General features: G+C 37.6%; 1 protein-coding gene across 6 annotated transcripts in view; it reads left to right on the top strand.

The window, feature by feature from the left end:
* Positions 1-19,965, top strand: part of LOC108675055 (dedicator of cytokinesis protein 7) — a 54,602-nt gene extending 34,637 nt beyond the window's left edge. For 5 of the 6 annotated variants that reach the window (XM_047882343.1, XM_047882344.1, XM_047882345.1 and 2 more), the window contains 16 exons: positions 158-282; positions 1,530-1,706; positions 2,191-2,308; positions 5,783-6,195; positions 7,199-7,333; positions 8,236-8,388; positions 8,610-8,771; positions 9,000-9,105; positions 9,542-9,763; positions 10,944-11,053; positions 11,425-11,691; positions 12,281-12,583; positions 13,148-13,288; positions 13,642-13,778; positions 14,474-14,626; positions 16,227-16,464. In XM_047882343.1, the coding sequence (XP_047738299.1) occupies positions 158-282; positions 1,530-1,706; positions 2,191-2,308; positions 5,783-6,195; positions 7,199-7,333; positions 8,236-8,388; positions 8,610-8,771; positions 9,000-9,105; positions 9,542-9,763; positions 10,944-11,053; positions 11,425-11,691; positions 12,281-12,583; positions 13,148-13,288; positions 13,642-13,778; positions 14,474-14,626; positions 16,227-16,395 (2,891 nt within the window). In that variant the 3' untranslated portion in view covers positions 16,396-16,464. Of the gene's footprint in view, positions 1-157; positions 283-1,529; positions 1,707-2,190; positions 2,309-5,782; positions 6,196-7,198; positions 7,334-8,235; positions 8,389-8,609; positions 8,772-8,999; positions 9,106-9,541; positions 9,764-10,943; positions 11,054-11,424; positions 11,692-12,280; positions 12,584-13,147; positions 13,289-13,641; positions 13,779-14,473; positions 14,627-16,226; positions 16,465-17,576 lie in introns of those variants that run through there. The other variant, XM_047882346.1, reaches the window with a different exon arrangement.
* Positions 19,966-20,377: the final 412 nt, after the last annotated feature.

The raw sequence follows: 20,377 nt of genomic DNA, 5'->3' as shown, positions 1-20,377 counted from the left end.
TGCCAGCATATATTCAAGTTATGGGGAAATACTGTAATTAATTGGTTTCCTATTCTTCAGCGCCGACAATATTATAAATATTATACTATAGTAAAAAAATTGAGTTTCTAGCATAGATACCATCGCTAGAGAACTTAATGGAATTATTTGCACACAGGCGGCGTGTCGTGGAGCAACAGCAGCAGCGAAGACGACGCGTCCTCAGGCCTCCAGTCCACCGTCGCCAGGGCCATCGCGGGGCCTTCCGTCTGCCGGGAGCCTGACGTCGATATTTCCCATCAGGTCTTAATACTTCGAAAACTCAATTACATTTATTTCGTTATTATAAAATCAAATTTATTTATTCATTTATTTCTCACGCATATTGTTATTTATTACTTAAATTTATTAGTGATAAAATGAGATCTCTATCTTGTCTTTTTTCGGTGGTCAGCATTGTTAAAAAATGTGTTTGTCACGATTATGAATCAACTACCGAACCGACAATCTTAGACGATACCGTATGCAAAGCAATGCGCTTAAATAAAAATATCTAGCTTATATATAAAAATATCTAGCGCTCTAGCGTACGAGGAATACAGTACTTGGCTCTTATATTCCAGCCTCATGCTGCATGTAAACATCTTGATACAAAACTATTTATAACTATTGTCGTAAAAATGAAAAATTTCTTAATGAAAATTAATGAAATGCCGACAACCCTTGCACTAGCGATGAAAATTTTAGTTTGCCCACCTACATTTAAGTGGACCAAGTAGAAAATTTTAAAACATTTAAGGAGACCCGTTGAGCATCCGATGCAATTGAACATACCGTAGTATTTTAGGTACTTCATTTTATTTAGTGCGTCACAAAACCTTTTCTACAGCCAATCTATCTCTACGGTTTCATCACTTTGATAAATCCAACTTAATAGTTTCATCTATTGGACAACTCTAATTTTACGGTTTGATTGGTTCAACAAAACTTAATTTTTATGGTTTCATTGGTTCAACAACTTTAATTATACGGTTTCGGCAATTTGACAACTCTAATTTTACGTTTTCTTCAATTTTAGAACTCTAATTTTACGATTTCATCAATTTGACAACTCTAACTTTACGGTTTCATCGATTTGATAATTTTAACTTTATGGTTTCATCAATTTGACAACTCTAACTTTACAATTTTGCCAATTTGACAACTCTAACTTTACAATTTCGCCAATTTGACAACTCTAACTTTACTGTTTCGTCAATTTGACAACTCTAACTTTTCAGCACATGCCAGTGGTTGAAGTTGTATTTATTTTTATGCAGCAGGCACGAACTTTTCAACACATGCCAGTGGTTGAAGTTGTATTTATTTTTATGCAGCAGGCACGAATTTTTCAACACATGCCAGTGGTTGAAGTTATATTTATTTTTATGCAGCAGGCACGAACTTTTCAACACATGCCAGTGGTTGAAGTTATATTTATTTTTATGCAGCAGGCACGAACTTTTCAACACATGCCAGTGGTGTAAGTTATATTTGTTTTCATGCATCAGGCGCAGCGGTTGCCGCTGAGCAGCAGCAACACCCGGCACCTGCTGGTGTCGCTGCTGTGGCTGCTGCGTAACGCGGACGCCGCGACGCTGCGCCAGGTGCTGGCAGGGCTGCCCTACCGCCGCCTGCACGGCCTCCTGCACCTCCTCTACATTGCTCTCACTTCCTTCCAGTACCAGGTTCTGTGTTCTACTGTACTGTGCTGTACTGTGCTGTGCTGTTTTGTGCCGTGCTGTTCTGTACTGTACTGAGCCCTGTTTTGTTAAACTGTGCTGTGCTGAGCTGTGTCGTGTTGTGCTGAGCTGTGTTGTGCTGNGCTGAGCTGTATTGTGCTGTGCTGAGTTGTGTTGTACTGTGTTGTGCTGTAATGTGCTGTGTTGTGCTGTGCTGAGCTGTGTTATGCTGTGCTGAGCTGTGTTGTGCTGTGCTGAGCTGTGTTGTACTGTGTTGTGCTGTAATGTGCTGTGTTGTGCTGTGCTGAGCTGTGTTGTACTGTGTTGTGCTGTATTGTGCTGTGTTATGCTGCGCAGTGCTGTGCTGTGCAGTGCTGCTGTACTGTGATGATGCACGGTGCTGTGCTATACTATAATAATATACTATACTCATACTGTACTGGTACTCAGTACCCTGCACCATAATAACACCCTAGTATGTATGATGCAGGGTCGGTGTGGAGGTCTGGGTGGTGGAGGGGAGCGCAGCAAGGCAGACATGAGGTCACGTCTCGAGGAGGCCATCATGGGGCAAAACTCCGCCCGCACCGAGATGATCAGGCGCCGAGGTAAACACACATTCATTAACACCATATTTTTTTATTTCGTTCTTTATTCCAATATTTTTTTCCGATTCCGTTATTTATTTCAATATTTTTGGGGGGATTTCGTTATGTGTTTCTACTTTATTTTTGAGCTATCGAGTCATTTCTGTTACAGTTGTTTGTTTGAAGCGTTTATAGAGAACCGCGTAATCTTGATATCATGAACACCGAAATAGAATATTAAGGCCGTACTATGAAGAATAGTTACGAGTTCGTAACTCCGTCAGCCAATCCGTGACGACTATTGAAACTAAACAGTCCTATCACAGACAAGAAATCGCTTGCTACGTTTACTTAAGTGAGGCTTATTAATGTAGCACCGGCTCTGCAGGCGACGTATATTTAAAAATTAAATCACAGGCAGTATAAGAATTGTGTCCGTGTCTCAAGGCCGTTTTTACGTATTGTATTTTTTAAGTGTTCTTTGATCGGAATAGTTTCCTTTGCGGTTCAATTAACATTTTTGATGCATAAAACCCGTTTTTTTGCTCATGTCAGCCAGAATAGTATTTTCAGTAACGTTGATCCTCTACGAACCTTTGGGTATTAGATTGGTTTTGATTTACGACTAATACGTAATGCCTCTAGAAATTTTCAATTATAGCGATGAAAATAATTCCGAGATTTCTCGGTGTGATAATAAAGTTTGCTTTTAGTGTTACTGATGAGCTTTATAAAGAATCGCATCGCTGCGTTAGCCTTTATTTGAAATTCTTATTTATTGAGAATGTCCCTTAATATGATTGTTACCCTTTATTTCGTGCATTTTGTGACCTTCATTTGTATTTTTTAAACTTTAAATCTTTAAACCGGCCAAGTAGACATGGTAAATCGTAATAAAGTCACCCTCATTTACCTACAAGTTCCAGATTCGCTCATGGGACCTTTCTATTTCGTCCTTTCTTTCAATTACCTATAGATAGAAAAAAATTTTTCCACTGTTTGCATATTTTTTTAATAATTTCTACGTACACATGCATTGATCGCATTTCGTTCTTCCCCAATTTTTTAAAGATGCGTTTCCTCTATTTCTGCATTACCCTCTCTTACCTCTCCCACTCTACTTAATGTTCTCCCTCGTTCATCACTTTTAACGCTTCCTTTGCCTTGAACCTACTTCCATACCTATAGTACACCACACACTTCATATCTATTTGTTATATATCATTCCTTGCCTCTATCCCACTTTATCATTCACAAGGTTACCCATAACAGGGTTACCCAAAGTTATATATTCATATTTTAGCAGATGCTACGTATATTTGTATTTTATTTTCAATTCAAAGCGCTAACAATTAATGCAGTTAATTCAATGCGTAAATTTATTATTTGAATATATCGGTAGGCCACTGAAACCAGGACAGCGGCGTATAGCTCCGGTGCGAAATAGCACGATAGCTGAAGCGCTAGCAAATCATTATACTACTATAGTTATCATACTAATCAACATTTTTGTGATGTAAAGAAGACAAAATTAACATCATTCATGGCTCTGAAAGTGTTCGCATACCACAGTCTGGGAACTCTTGTCCTATGATACTTCTTATCCAAAACTAAATTAAATTTCATTTCTTTACAACATCATACCTTCCAAGACCCTTTTAAATTGTTGGCTGGGAGCAAATTCCTTGCTTAAATTCCACGGATGTACCCCAACCGTTTTCTCCGCTGCCCCAGAATGCCGTCTGGTTGTGGGGCAGTCTCAGTTCTACGTGGCTGGGGAAGGTCTGTTGCGGTTCTCGTCTCTTCTTATTTATTTCAAATAAATATGCCTTCTCTTCTCTTACTCTGTTGCCGTGCTGCTCAATCTTTTGTTGTATTAATTTTGATTAATTTAACTTTATTCACATCTCCGAGTTATTCAAAGCCAACTGTTAATAATTTAATGTCATTATTCAAAATGAATAATCACACTAAATTTTATCTATCATTTTAATATATTTAAAAATTCCCCTTAAGAAGAGAATAAAAATGTATAAAGTTGCTGTTCAAAGTGTCGTCAATTCGTTTTAGTAGCTTCGATGCAAATAAATACACAATACGCTTTCCTAGCTACAATAAATCGAGTAGCTTCTTACAATATATACTGTTCCGTGCCTAGAGTATGGAGCAACAGTTTCAGTGCACTCAGTTTCTAATTGTGCTTATTGAAAATATATTTTTTAGATATTTGAATTCAAGGTAAATACCGGTTCAGAGACTAAACATGTGTACATTTTTTTCCTGAGCTAAGTTTCTATTGCTTTTGACTAAAATCTTGAGGCGCTGTCACTATAGAAGCGTTCTAATTAGCTGTTCACTCTAATCAACACTCGTTTAAATATGAGTTTTCGGGTTAATTTCTGCATGCAATCGCTTCTTGTAAATTATTCATCGGCGCTAAAATTCGTCACTATGTAAGTACGTGAGATTAATTTGTGATCAGAAGAAACCTCTAGCATTGTATTTTTTCATCATTTCGCCGGCGAATCATCGAATCGTCATAACTAAAATTAATCTCGATGTTTTAGCGCATTTTCTCATTTATGGAAAAAATGCACTATTGTGCTCGCCATGTCCGTCCGTCCGTCTGTCCGTCCGTGTCTTCACGTTTTCGTCGACGAGAAAATGCTCTCTCTGTCACTCACTGCAGTGACTACAGAGTTGCATTTTTTCAATACTATTGCTAATCGACTAATCGACTCTGTTTCAGTTTCTCACATGATCTCTAACAGAGAGGATGATTCTTTACAATCATGAAACATATTTCTTCGCGGAAACTCCATTCATATTTTCTAACAAATTTCTTTTAAGCGCTCAATATCTGCTGTGTACAAAGGCACGCTCGATACCATCGCGTGTTTGTTGATGGCTGTGTTGTTCTAATTAAATAATTACCTGACATTCCTTACTAGAAATATTGTCTTATGATTAAAAATATAGAAGCCGAGATTCCTGAAACGCAATTGTTAATTAATTATATCCGGTACTTGACAAATACTATTTTTCTAGCCTTTTTCTTGTCAAAAAATCGAACGGTTTAAGAATTTAAATATCGTTATTTTTTTCCTTTTCTACTGTGGAAATGAATTTGGCTCGTTCAAATTACAAGGAAAGAAATATACTGTACCAATTGTTAATGTTAATTAATCCAAATTCTGATCACTAGTGAGCGTTTAATACGGCTGGTGCGGCTATCCAAAACCATTCATGCGTTTTTCAAATAATAATATCAACTTTTATTTTTCAAAACAATATATGGATCTCTAGATTGTTATTATCAAGATCGCATGGATCCAAATAATTTATATGAGCTGAACATTTTTTGTTAGAATCATCTATTGTAATTGTTAATAAAGTACCTATTGGAAAGGTATTATTTTGATGTTTTGGAAACGTATTATTTAAATGTTGTATTGTAATATATTAACATATTATTGATGTATTGAAATATTGAAGACCGGCATCCGGCGTCAGGGGGCGGCCAGGGGGCGGGGGGGCATGGCTCCGACACCCCACACTCTGGACAAGAAAAACTCCGCTGGAGGAAAGAAACTTTCTTATGGCGCAATAACCCCAACACTCACCACCATCACCCTTTCACCCATCACCACCACGCTGGTGCTGGAACAACCTTATCCACTGGAGCTACTCTTCCACCTGGAGATGGTTCTGCTCCATCGACTCCAGTGCCGCTGTTCCACCAGCTGTCAGTGACGGGTGGTGGTGGCGACGGTGGTGGAAGTGGTGGAGGAACCTCAGGCAGCATTGGTGGAGGACAAGATAATATCTTTGGGTTTAATTCTCTTGAACTTCATCTTGCTGCTGAAGCCACGCTTATTGTGCTGGATACGCTCGAGCTCATCGTACAGGTGAACTTACCATCAAAATAATCTTACTTATGAAATCTGATCAGCAATACTTAGACTGAAATACCATGAAAATGTTACTTATGAAATCTGACTAGCAATACTTAGAGTAAATACCCTGAAAGTAATGATACTTATGAAATCTGATCAGCAATACTTAGAGTAAATACCATGAAAGTAATGTTACTTATGAAATCTGATCAGCAATACTTAGACTGAAATACCATGAAAATGTTACTTATGAAATCTGATCAGCAATACTTAGACTGAAATACCATGAAAATGTTACTTATGAAATCTGATCAGCAATACTTAGAGTAAATACCATGAAAGTAATGTTACTTATGAAAGACAACCAGCAATAGTAGACTGAAATACCGCAGCAATGAAACGAATGGATAAAATTAATTATCGTGCGGTAAATAAATTCATTATGTAAAGTGCAACGAATATAATATGAATTGTTTTTTTTATGAATTATTACCAACACTCACTTATATAGCAGGAATATTATTACCAGAATATTTTGTATAATTTCGTATTTGACAGTTTTGAAATCTTTAAAGTCGTTCATGTTTTGCATTTGAAAAGTAGTAACTTTTAACATGATAATTGAACTTATTAGTTATATTAGGCTTAGATGTTCATTAATTCGCATGAATATCGTGAATATCATCGTGGATCTAACTCTATACCTGGCAGCCTTGTCATTATTTTAGCTCAAACTTAATGTAACGATGCAGAATTTTTTCCAACGCTAGCTCATGTTGTGGTTTTGACCTTTACTCCATTCCTTCTATACTCAGAAAAAATGAGACTTTGGCCAAACATTGATGTAATTTTTGCCATTATGACCCGTTTTGGCCCGGCAGAAAGACGTATCTTATGCTACGTCCGCTCCCTGATCGTGCTGCATGTCATAACTTGTGTCACTATTTGCACGGTATGGCCCATACATTTTTCTGATTGCTATTCGTCGGTTTCATGACCAACATGTTTGTGTAAGGTTGTGAGCAGCAGCGAGGCTCTGCACAGCCTGCTGGGGGTGGTGCTGAAGGTGCTGCTGCACTCGCTCTCCCTGCCTCAGTGCACGCAAGCCCTCACCAACATCTTCAACTCTCAACGCGCGCTTGTTGCCAAGGTAACTTCAATTTATAACTAGGTTCCCGAGGTAGGAATTGCGGTAATTTGCTTAGCTACAATTTCTAACTAGGTTCCCGAGGTAAAAATTGCGGTAGTTTACTTAGCTACAATTTCTAACTAGGTTCCCGAGGTAAAAATTGCGGTAGTTTACTTAGCTACAATTTCTAACTAGGTTCCCGAGGTAAAAATTGCGGTAATTTGCTTAGCTACAATTTCTAACTAGGTTTCCGAGGTAAAAATTGCGGTAATTTGCTTAGCTACAATTTCTAACTAGGTTTCCGAAGTAGTAATTGCAGTAATTTGATTGTAATTATTGGGAGCTGCTTAGTTTAGAGTTTAAGCAGTAACATTCAACTCAAAACGGGCGCTTGTTGCCAAGGTTGCCCCCTACCTACAATTTCTAACTTCACTGTATAAAATTCACAGAAGTTATACCTCATTTTTACTTCATTTTAATGCATTTCTTCTCATTTCGTGCCTGATTGAAAGTAATATTGAGCAAAGATTTCTCTTATTCGAGTCCCTAGAATTAGATGAAATGTTTGTCGCTCTTCTCTGTATCCATCATTCAATCATTGTTGTGAATTTGTTGGATGTTTTTACTAGCTTAGATATCATATTCTCTTCCATCAACAAGTTATTTCTGCTCATTCCGTGAATTATTAACGGTGCAAGTGACCATAACTTCCGTTCATTCCATGTGTTTTAATTAATTTAATTGAATTATAATTTAAAATCAGAGTTAATGAAATGTAAGTAATTGCTATGTTTGTATTTAATTAATTAATTATTTGACACCAGAGTTAATAAAATGTAAGTAATCGTAATGTTTGTGTTTAATTAATTAAGAATTTGAAAATAGACTTACTGAAATGTAATTAACTGTAATGTTTGTGTCAGTTCCCGTCGCTGCTGTTCGACGAGGAGACGGAGCAGTGCGCGGACCTGTGCCTGCAGCTGCTGCGTCACTGCTCGTCTGGCCTGACGCCTGTACGCGCCCACGCCGCCGCCTCCCTATACGCTCTTATGAGGCACAACTTCATCATAGGCAATGTGAGGTCTTATATATAGTTTTGTGATACTTGGTTTTCTTAGTAGCCAGTAAAATTTATCGATTAAAATAAGATCATATTCATCAGCAAGGTAATGTACCAAGTTTTACCCAACTTAATGTATTTGCACAGATTTAATTATAATAGAATTAGATCCGTAATTATTAATGGTATACATTATTATACTCTATAAAATTTTACTAGCAAATATTATTTGTGCAGAACTTCTCGCGCGTGAAGATGCAGGTGACGATGTCGCTGAGCTCCCTGGTGGGGACGTGGCACAGCTTCAGTGAGTCCTGCCTTAGAGCCTCCCTCAAGACCATACTCACCTACTCCGAGCAGGACACTCATCTGCCTCACTCATCATCCTTCCCTGAGCAGGTGAGTGGTGTTACTCATACTCTCCTACTCCGAGCAATTTAATAGTTCAAGTTTCAAGTCATAAAATTCAATGAACATGAATATCATTGCTAGTTTCATCGCTATAAGAGTTGCTGAACATTAATTTCACATTATTATGATTGTATTATTGAAGGAACTCGTGTTCAACCTGAACATGATGCTATACTGAATATGACTCACATTATTATGACTGTAATGTCACTACAGGTGAAGGAACTCATGTTCAACCTGCACATGATCCTGTCGGACACGGTCAAGATGAAGGAGTACCAGGAGGATCCAGAGATGCTGCTCGATCTCATGTACAGAATTGGTGAGCAGCTCCTCTATTGTTTTATATTTTATTCATTATTTCATTGTTGTTGTTGCCCCTCGCCCGATCTCGTCGTCACTGGTCCAGCCGTGTATGGAGCCAACGTACATAGACCCTGAAAGGTCTACGGTGCTGAGAGGTGTTGGGTTGTTAGGGTAGGCGAAGAAGTGGGGCACGTCATCCGGGGTGAGATGTTGAATTTTTAGGCTTGTGCTGCCGTGGTTCTGTGTGGATTTTTTTATTTCTACTGAAATTATTGTTCATTAGCCTGGTTTTTGTTGTTTTTTTTTCTGTAACTTCTCTGTTATTGCTTAACATGACTCCCAGGTGCTAATAAACCTGACATTTTACCATAAATTTTCCGCGCACTTCACATAACTCGCAGGCGCCAGTAATGCTGGCATTATGCAAGTAATTTTCACTGTAAACTTTACAGCTCGCGGCTACCAGAACTCGCCTGACTTGCGTCTGACATGGCTGGCGAACATGGCACAGAAGCACAGCGAGCGTGAGCAGCATGCAGAGGCTGCCATGTGTCTGGTGCACAGCGCGGCGCTCGTGTCAGAGTACCTGTACATGCTGGAGGACAGGCCACACCTCCCTGTGGGGGCCACGTCCTTCCATGCCATCTCTCCTAACGTCCTGCAGGAGAGTGCTGGTCAGAATCATAAATATTATTTTGAAGCTAAATAATATACGTTTAAAAATTACTTTTTAGAGACAACACTTCTAAAGAATCCAGTGTTTCCGATGTTACAGATGTACAATGAATTTCTAATTTTATTTTCTAATAGTAAAAAAATTAATTTTTCAATTTATTCTAATATATAACATTTTTTTCAAAATTATTTATTCTCTCAATTGATTCATGCATTGCCTCCAACTTCACACAAGTGTGCATAATTTCAGGTCAATTGGACAAGTAAAAGTGTGTCAAATATCAGTTATAAGATTTGTAGCTGACAAAATTATTTTTTCAATTTTTTAGATTGAAAATTTTTTGTTAATTTTTGAAATCATTTATTTTGTCATTTGATTCTTGCATTGTCTCCAACTTTACGCAAGTGTGCAAAATTTCAGATCGATAGGATAAGAAGAAATGTGTTCAATTTTGATTATAAGATTTGTAGCAGACAGACAGACAAACAAACAAGAAGTGAAGTTAAAGAGAAGTGTTGTAATAAAAAGAGATGAATTCTAAGTCAATTCAATTGATTTATCTGCAGGAGAGTGCAGGTCAGAATTATAAATATTATTTTGAAGCTGAAATAAGATAAATTCCAAGCCAATACAATAATTAATGGACTGCAGGAAAGCTCTGGTCAGAATTATAAATATTACTTCGAAGCTAAAAATAAGATGAATTACACGTCAATACAATTAATGGACTGCAGGAGAATGCTGGCGAGGGTCCTAGGTATTCCCTCAAACCTAAAACACTGAAAAAATACGTACTATTTTGGTGATTTTGAATGCATTACGTAGGATTCCAGTGTGGGCTTCAGTGGGTGAGTGTTGCTCTGGCAAGTTTTTAAAAACTCTTGTGCTGTGTTCAACATTTTTTAGCATTTTCCTCCTCCATTATCAACCTTTATCATCACTATAAGTTGATGCTCGTAATCCTCCCTGAAGAAAAACGCGCGTGTCTCGTGTTGAGATTATTATTCATATTAAGCTACAATTGCGCGGTTGGTATTTCAACGCCAAGTCCCAGATGCAGCCTCATTCCCTCCATCTTAATACTCCTATTCGATAATAGTATCAATACAAGCCTAAGGATCGTTTAATCTTTGCTGTGTTCGAATCTACCTGCTGATAATCTCCTGTATTCCTTGCAGTCTCGGAAGACGTGGTTAGTCCTGACGAAGAAGGCATCTGTACCGGCAAATACTTCACTGAGAGTGGACTTGTAGGACTCTTGGAGCAGGCCAGCTCATCCTTCCTTCAGGTATCCTTCGTTCTTTTGTACGTATATATTCGTAGAGAAATTACTGATCGTGTTTGTCTCGGTGAATTTCGCTCGTCGTTCTAAATGTAAATAGGCGCTGGGATCAGCAACCTTCTGCCAGATTCCAAGGCTTGATTCTTAGGATTGCTTCGTATCAGATGACAATAACCATATACGTATCAATAACACTCATTTCTGAATCGCACAAGTGTAGCTTAACAATCATTTTCTAACATTCATTTCTCTTATTATCAATAACAATCATTTCTGAAGAAATGATGGTTATGGATACTCCGTAATAGGAACCATTAAATGGTGGTAGGATTGCTCCGTATCAGAATGCAATGCATGCTTGTTATGCTTGCGTGCAGGCTGGCATGTTCGAGTGCATCAACCTGGTTTACAAGATCCTGACGCCGATCGCTGAGGAGAACAGGGACTGGAAGAAGCTTATTAACATCCACTCTAAGCTGCTGGACGCTTACACGCGCATGGACCAGCTCGAGGGCAAGCGTATCTTCGGCACATACTTCAGAGTTGGCTTCTATGGCGCCAAGTTCGGCGACCTCGACGGTGAAGAGTTCATCTACAAGGAGCCTACGTTGACCAAGCTCGCTGAGATATCTCACCGCCTTGAAGTGAGATTATTTGAATTATTTAATTTAGAATTTTTTGAACAATTTTTAATTTAGCCGCGGAATAAAATTGAAAGAAATATTTAGTTTAGAATTTTTTTATCAAATTTTTATTTAGTCGCGGAATAAGATTGGATATTGCAAATGCTGTACACGCTTGCTGTAAAATCTGATCCTCTCCATTTTGAATCATGAGAATATTATCACATTCTCTTCTTTCCTTTGTCGACAGATTCATTTTATTTTCATGTAGCTCATTCAATCAAATTTATTGTACCTACTACTTTTATTGCTTGCAAATGAGATTCCTAAGACTATCATAAAAAATGCGACATCTAAAAATTGATGCTTTCTAGGCTCGTCTTCCAAATATTTTTTAATAAACTCATTTACCTGTTCATTCCATCAATTCACGAATAATCTGGCGTCAATGTTGGTATTAACTTGACGGTTTTAAATTAACTTGAAAGCTTTATTTATCAGAATATTTAATCGAAAGAAATGTATGCGAATATTTTTCCTTCTCTCGAATGATTTAGGATTAAAATTGTTAATCAAACAAAAACCGTGAATGAAATGTAATTATTTGCAGTCGTTTTACTGCGATCGGTTTGGAGAAGAGAACTTCTCGATCATCAAGGACTCGAACAGCGTGGACGTGACGCGCCTGGACCCCGACAAAGCGTACGTGCAGATCACGTACGTAGAGCCGCACTTTGACGACTACGAGTTCAAGAACAGACGTACGAGCTTCGAGAGAAACTATAACATTAATCGCTTCATATTCTCTACGCCCTTCACGCCAGATGGCCGAGCACACGGCGACCTCAGGGAGCAACACAAGCGCAAGACTATCCTCACCACGCAGCATATGTTCCCTTACGTCAAGACCAGGGTTTGTGGAAAACATTTGGGTTTAATAAACTATTTTTTTGGTAAAGTGTTCCCTTACGTCAAGACTAGGGTCCGTGAACAATATTTGGGTTTAATAAACTGTCTTTGTTTGGTAGAGTGTTCCCTTACGTCAAGACTATGGTCCGTGAACAATATTTGGGTTTAATAAACTGTCTTTGTTTGGTAGAATGTTATCTTACCTTAAGATCACGGTCTGTAGCAGACACTTGCTCGTGTTATTGCTGAAATTATCATTATTTTATTAAATGAGTAAGATATTCCTGATATCATACGCACTTGCAACGTAATTTCTATCTTGTAGTCATTGTGAAGGTCTTTATGGCTGCGTTAATCTTCTACTAAATTCCCTTTTTTCGCGCATTTTCCAGCTCCAATTATCATGTACGCGTTGCTATTCTAGCTTTAAATGATCTTACTTGCTCTGCTCTAGATAATAATGCACACTCTGAAAAGCGCAAAGAGTTTAATGACCCAATAACGATAACTTTGTTTACCTCAGGTTCAAGTTGAGTAACTATATAGGATGTAACTTTGATTACCTCAGGTTCAAGTTGTAGACCGCGAGTCGTGCGTGGTGACGCCCATCGAAGTCGCCATCGAAGACATCCAAAAGAAAACGCGCGAGCTCGCCGCCGCTATCTACCAGGAGCCGCCGGATCATAAGATCCTGCAAATGGTTCTGCAGGTAGAGTGGGATTTAAACTTTCTAATTGGTTCTAATATCCTTTGTTAATTTATTTCATTGGCATTCATGTGGTTCCAATTCATGCCAATTCCAAACAAATTCATGTGGTTCCAATTTTTGTTTCAATACCGATGTTTCTCAATGGGATTTAGAAAGGGACTGTTTCCCAGGTTGTTCTGAGAATATAATCAATACTTGGTGTGTCTTTAGAATCTCGGTTGTTTCAAGATTTAATATTTAGAATTTCATTTAAATCAGACCAAATAAAAAAGAGTTATTGAAGTATGAGCAAAAGAAATTGAAGTATTAAATTAATTGCAAATGAAAGGTAATTTATATTGAATAATTGTCAGGGTTGCATCGGGACGACGGTGAACCAAGGTCCTATGGAGGTGGCTCACGTCTTCTTGAGCGATCTTCTCCTCTCCGACGCCACGCCTACCATCCACCAGAACAAGCTTAGGCTCTGCTTCAAGGACTTCAGCAAGAAGTACCACTTGTCCTTATATTATCATTAAAATATTAATTGTTACTTATAAATTTTTTTGATTAAAAAACCCATTGGCTAGATACTAGCATAGCCTGCCGGTGGCCTGTGGCGGCGCCTGAGGCGACCGTCATGATTATTTACACGATAAAAATTTTTCCTTAATAAATGTTGATGTTTAATAGAAGTGAATTGTTCTTTGAATTTTATTCGTAAAAAAGTTTTTTAACACTTGAGTAAGGTTTTATTTGATATGAAAATATCAACGGGGTATCGTCAGCGTTCTTGTAATTATGTTGGTGTTCTAAGTTGATGAACCGAGTGAAATCAGGCTCTGTTAAAAAATTGTATCAACTTGATTTCAGAACTTTTACTTTTTCAGCACAATAATTTGTGTAGTGTTGACGAATCGAAACCCCCTTAACTGCTTGCTCATCAAGACAATTACAAATTTAAAATGTTTTTAACTTTTCCAAAAACTTTAGTTATTCGGTAGGATAATTTTATCACTTCTAGTCAATCAAATAACTTGATATCTCCTTGTACGCAGATGCCATGATGCCTTAAAACGCAACAAGCTGTTCATCAAGTCAATCCCATTAAAAATATTATAAACTTTCCCATGAACTTTAGTTATTCGGTAGGATAATTTAAACACATCTAGTCAACCAAAAAACCTAATACCTCCGTGTACACAGATGCCACGACGCGTTACGCCGCAACAAGCTGCTCATAGGCCCCGACATGCGCGAGTATCAGCGCGAGTTGGAGCGCAACTATCATTCCTTCACGGAGAAGCTCAGGCCCATGATCACCGTAAACCACCTGCAGAGGGCCACGCCCTTATCAAGGTTAGATCTTATCAAATAAATGTCTTTTGATCCTTATTTTCTTATGAATTGTGGTGTATTTTTAGCACATTTTCTCATTTATGGAAAAAATACCCGATTGTGCTCGTCATGACCGTCTGTCTGTCTGTCTGTCCGTCCGTCTGTTCGTGACTTCACGTTTTCGTCGACAAAAAAATGCGCTCTCTGTCACTCTCTGCAGTGAGTACTTAGGTAGATTTTTTATGTATTGTGATATTTTCTTGCATGGATTTACGCGATTCTTCAGGTTGTTTGGTGACTTAGTACGGGGTGCTAAATAGTGTACGGTGCTATAAGTTCCTTTTTCCTTAGCATGATATTGTGATTCTTTCATCACTCGTTGGGTGGAGTGTATGGACATGTACTAATTCACCGGTTTGCACGGATTAATTCATATCATGTCTCGACAAATTTTGGCTTATTTCCGAGCAAATTTTATCGTCATTTCATGTTTTAGTAGAGTTGCCTGCCTCCTGCATTGCACTCATTTATTTTATTGGCATGAATAGCAAAAATTAGAATTTCCTTGCATTTGGCAATCACGTTCTCTGGTCTCGTTTTGTTGTTTAAAAATATAAATAATCTTTCAAACTTTCTTCTTTTTTCTTTCATTCACTTGATTATATTTACTTTTTATCATCTTATTATACTTACTGTTGTGCATTTTAAATTTATGCCGTTATTCAGAGATTTACGTTCGTCCTATTGACGTTCAACGTCTCTTATAAATTATACGAAACCATATCAGAATCTAGGAACCCATTACTTCGTGAATCACGTCAAAATTCCCTTGATTCTTTATGATTCGGGATAGACTCCCATTATTATATATTTTATTGCATGGTAAACTTCCATTTCTTGTAATTCAAGATTCATTGATTCCGCGTGATTCAAGATAATTCTGTGTGAATCATGATGCACGTCACTTTGCATGTTTTTTTTATCTTGCACGCCGCATTCAGTTTAACATTATCACTCTCGTCCTGGTTCTGAATCTCTTGAATAATTAACTGGAGACTTTCTATAAATAAAACAACTCGTCTGCCGAGTAATAATTCGTTGACCTGCTTTAAATATTTAATTTATTTTCCTCTTCCTTAGCGAAAATAGTCGCTTTATATTGTGCCCTGGGATTAATGGGCTTTTAAGTTAATCTACTACGTAAATTGTAAATTGCACTAAACTTGATTGTGTTGATTGTACTATTGTAGATTGTACTAAAATTGTAGATTGTACTACTACTACGCCGTAGTACTAGTACTACTCGATTCAAAAGTACTATTCCCTAGAACTCTTGAACTGCTGCTCCATCTCCTACGCGTCTTCTTGAACTCTCTAACTGCTATCCCTACTCTTGAACCACCACGTCCACTCTCCAACCACCACGTCCCACTCTCCAACCATCACGTCCACTCTCCAACCAACACGTCCACTCTCCAACCACCACGTCCACTCTCCAACCTCCCCGTCCACTGAACAAGGAGGAGAACAAGGAGAAGAAGCAGTCACACCTTCGTGTTACTACTTCTCCTCCAAGTCTCCTACTCCTACTCGCACTACAACCCTTCACCTCCCCCCTTAGCCCCACCATAGCCCGGCATTCCCCCTGGGGCGGCAGCACAGCGTCCCTAGACACCCTCACCTCCCAGCACTCCTCCAGGAGGTCGTCCACTTCCAGCGTCAGCTCCGTCGTCAGCAGCCGCCGGTCCTCTAGGGCATCTACCCTCAGTCTCTCTATTTTCCCGCGATAAATTTAAAAAAATATCCCCCCTCAGGCTATAAATTTTTCGCTCGCTAAATCATTCTGAACGACTTCCGAAGCTTTCGTTTTTCTCTTGATGAATTAATTTGAAAGATGTTTCAGGATCTCGCTTTTTTCAACCACAAATTATGCCGTAAATTTAGAGATGAAATGACAGCAAATGAAAAGTGAGCAGAATGAAGCGAATAAAAATTAAGCTTCTGATGATACCTACTTAAAGTGTGCAAGAACTTTTGACGCGCTCTGTCATTCATTTATTCTTGATGTAAGCATCAATTGAAACATTTCTGCTTGATTAAGTTCTTTTTAATGTGTGCATGAATAAATATACTTTAATTTAATGAGTTTTTCTTGATTTATTTTTCAAGTTGCACTTAATATTAAGGATGGGTGGTTCATGCGTTTGATTGTACCTGCTTGCTTACCTGCTACTAACCTAATCTCTGTTGCGCGTGTCATATGCATGGCTTAAATAATTATTATTTTTAAAACACCAACTTGCTAAGAATGTGTGGTAAGTGTGATACGAAGCATAGTTAAACTCAACTCTGAATGCCATTTGCCATCGATATACAGACTACAGCACTGTGTTAGACACGCTATACACCCAGAATACACTATGTCTTGGACATTTTATACACCCATAATACACTATGTGTGTTAGAAAGTTTAACGAAGTATCCAAAATGTACTGATATCTAAGATATCGTATGAAAAGTCGAAGTAAATTAAAATTCAACATGTAACATGTTTGTTGACAAAATGTAACATGTTTAAAAATATTTTTAAAAACGTTTCTTCAGGCGATATGTAACATTTTTGTAGACAGCCTGCAACATATTAGTAGATGTCGTGCAACAGCAAATAACACAATGTTGACTGCAAATAACATGTTGATGACTGCATATAACATGTTGACAGCATATAACATGTTGTTGACAGCATATAACATGTTGACTGCATATAACATGTTGACAGCATATAACATGTTGTTGACAGCATATAACATGTTGTTGACAGCATATAACATATTTTTTGACAGCATATAGCATATTGTTGACCGAATATAACATGTTGTTGACATCATATGACATGTTCAAGACAACATGCAACATGTTCGCGTAGTTACTAATTACCATGTTAATGTGATAACGACATTTGACATTACAGCGAGACGAGGGCTTGATGAGACCGCCGCCGCCGCCGCTGCTGCTGCTGCTGGTGGAGACCCGCCAGCTTTTGTTCAGCCGCTGCCGCTTGGTCCTCTACCGCCCAACGCTTGCTTGCGTTCCTTTGCTTCCCTGTACACTAATGATACGAATTCTCCACTTGTAGGTTATTTATATGAATTTTTCACTTATAGGTTAAGTTTCCGTTTCTGAAGCGGTGGCAATCTCTATAAACTATAGTATTTAGCGCCCGTTGTAGGTCCATTGTATTATTATAGGTTTCTTTGTGTGCGACCTGCGAAGTCGTGTTTTATGTATGGCGATATGGTTCTGCTGTTCTTGTGTTGCTAACTTTGAGACTCGGTGCCTTGATTCGCATCACAAACCATAATGAGTCATTGTGCCTGGTTATTTCTAGACCATCTCGGATTCTGCTCCAACTATTTTAATTGCTTGGACGATAAGTGGATTATTCACTTTGGGTCTCGGAATTTGAATTCCCATTTGTTGTCGCGTCTTTGAGCTCAAACAAATCGTTTACCTTTCTTAATAAAGTGACAGTTTAGTCAAATCTCGCCGCTAAACTACTAAAAACAAGATCCTATATATGACGCATTCTCTTACTCCACATGTGCTCCTGTATTTTCTATCTGAACTTGCACAACTTTGTAGCTGAGACTCTACTTAAAATATGAACACATGTGTTTTCACATGGGCGTTCTTGTAGGAAACTGACATTGTTTTTCAGAAAGTACTTAATTCAAGAGCTTATTGTTCATAGTACATATAGGTTAAAAAAATGCTTTAAAAAATTGTCATTTTCTTTCATTCTATTAGAGACATGTGGATTTTGTATAGGATTTGTCACAATTTTGATGTTTTGTAAAGTACATTGTCTTTGTTCCAGTTAATTTTTTACTCAATACTCTTGTTAGAAACTTAACCAAAGATGATTTAATTATTTTTGCTATACTATTCCTGAATTTGGGAATGCTACATGTGTGTATTCTTTTGATCTCTGAATATTTTATACTTATTCTCCACACATAGACGAATAATTTGTAGTTGTATGGACGTATCATATGTAACTTTTGAACGTATCATTTGTAACTGCTGTCTCAGCGAATGGGTATTAGCACGATATACACTTACGAACGAATAGGTATTAGGGCGATTAGGGATGCCGAAGATAGGTATTATAGTATTAGATTTTATTGCCTTAATGCTTTTGTACTTCTTTGTCCGTAAAATATACTACATATGATGTAAGTTAAGATTGTCAAGATTTTTTTGACTGAAACCCGTGCCTGACTTATCATTGACTCGACTATTAATATCAGACGATTTCTAGTTTTTAAATAAGAATTTTTCAAACGTCGTATTGCGTGTCTTTTTAGTTTTTACTTTCCTTATCGATTGTAATTTTGGCTTGTCAGTGAAAATTTCCGTCTCATATGAACGTTATTCTGGTTTTATTTTAAAATTTTGCAAAAACGGTGAAATTGTCCAAATTTGTGTCCCGTAGCATCTGTAGTATCAATCTCAGACTTCCAACAGAAGTTTCATTATGGAGTAAACCTGCCTCCTCATCCTTGTGCATTCGTATTCTTAATTTTTCGATGAAAATTTATTAGTTTTTACGTGCTTACATACATATACTGTTTATTTAGGTATAATAGCCGCCGCACTTTCGCTTGTTCTTAACGCTTTGTATGGTGTGCTTGAATAACGATTCTTTGTACTAATACAATTTTGTGTGATTTATTTCATCTTTTATTAGATAACTGACACTTCCTTTCAGCTTCCCGGTAATTAATTGTTATTGTTCTCGATAACTTTACATTACGATTTTAATTTATTTTTAGACTCCGTGCAAATGAAACCTAATTTGTTTCGATCATATGTAGTTGTCATGATTTTCGTCGTAGAATAGTCGACCATTTTTTTAATCTCATTAATCAAGGTGAGTATTGCTTTTTTCATTACTGCCTGTAATCTTTCAGAATCGCATGATGTGACAGATGAACGACCTACATAAGTGTTGAGTATCTTCCGAAGTTTGCATTTATTAAAAGTAATTTTTCACCTGCTCTCTCGATCATGTCCTCAAGTGCAAAATACTTGTAATATCTATGATACTTTTCATTTTGAAGTTAGCAATTCGTGTGCATTTATAACTCCGATTTAGTTGCACCTGCGGCACAATGTGAATTAGTTTATTAAAGTATCCCAAAATGTGTTTCCTATTAGTTAAAGTTATTGTTGTCACTAACGCTCTTTAGTTGCAATTATATGCTCTATCGATCATTATGTTCGTCGAATTTGGCTCACACATGACTTTTGCTTGTAGACGTAAGTTCTGTACTTTTTAATTGTAATATTTGTCTTTGTTTGTTGTATTATTTTCCTTTGGAAATATGATTGGTGTAAAATTCCAGTTGAAAAGGAAGTCTCTTTATTTTAAGAACATTTAGGCAACCTTGACGGGGAAACTTTATCACGTGAAACTGAACCTCATGTGCATCTCTGTAGCACCAATGGGATCAGATTATTTAATTTATTATATTTTTCCCGGCCAGTTTTATGCATTCCGTGTATAAAAAATGTGCCAGATGCAGTGTAAAGCGTGTTCTTCTTGTATGCTGACTGCACAGAAGTTTTGAATACAGCTAAGGATGCTTTGAAAGACGCAGCAGCAAGATGGTCTTGATAGTTGTCTTGGCGGATGTGTAGCAATAGCATTGTTGTGATGAAAAATGCAAAGCACTTGACCTTGATAATAATTAACAGCGAGCTTGAAAA

This window comes from Hyalella azteca, unplaced genomic scaffold, assembly GCF_000764305.2.
Source record: "Hyalella azteca isolate HAZT.00-mixed unplaced genomic scaffold, Hazt_2.0.2 contig10249, whole genome shotgun sequence".
NCBI lineage: Eukaryota > Metazoa > Arthropoda > Malacostraca > Amphipoda > Hyalellidae > Hyalella > Hyalella azteca.
Note: the sequence above shows the minus strand (reverse complement) of the source record. Positions and strands in the feature narration are given on the sequence as shown.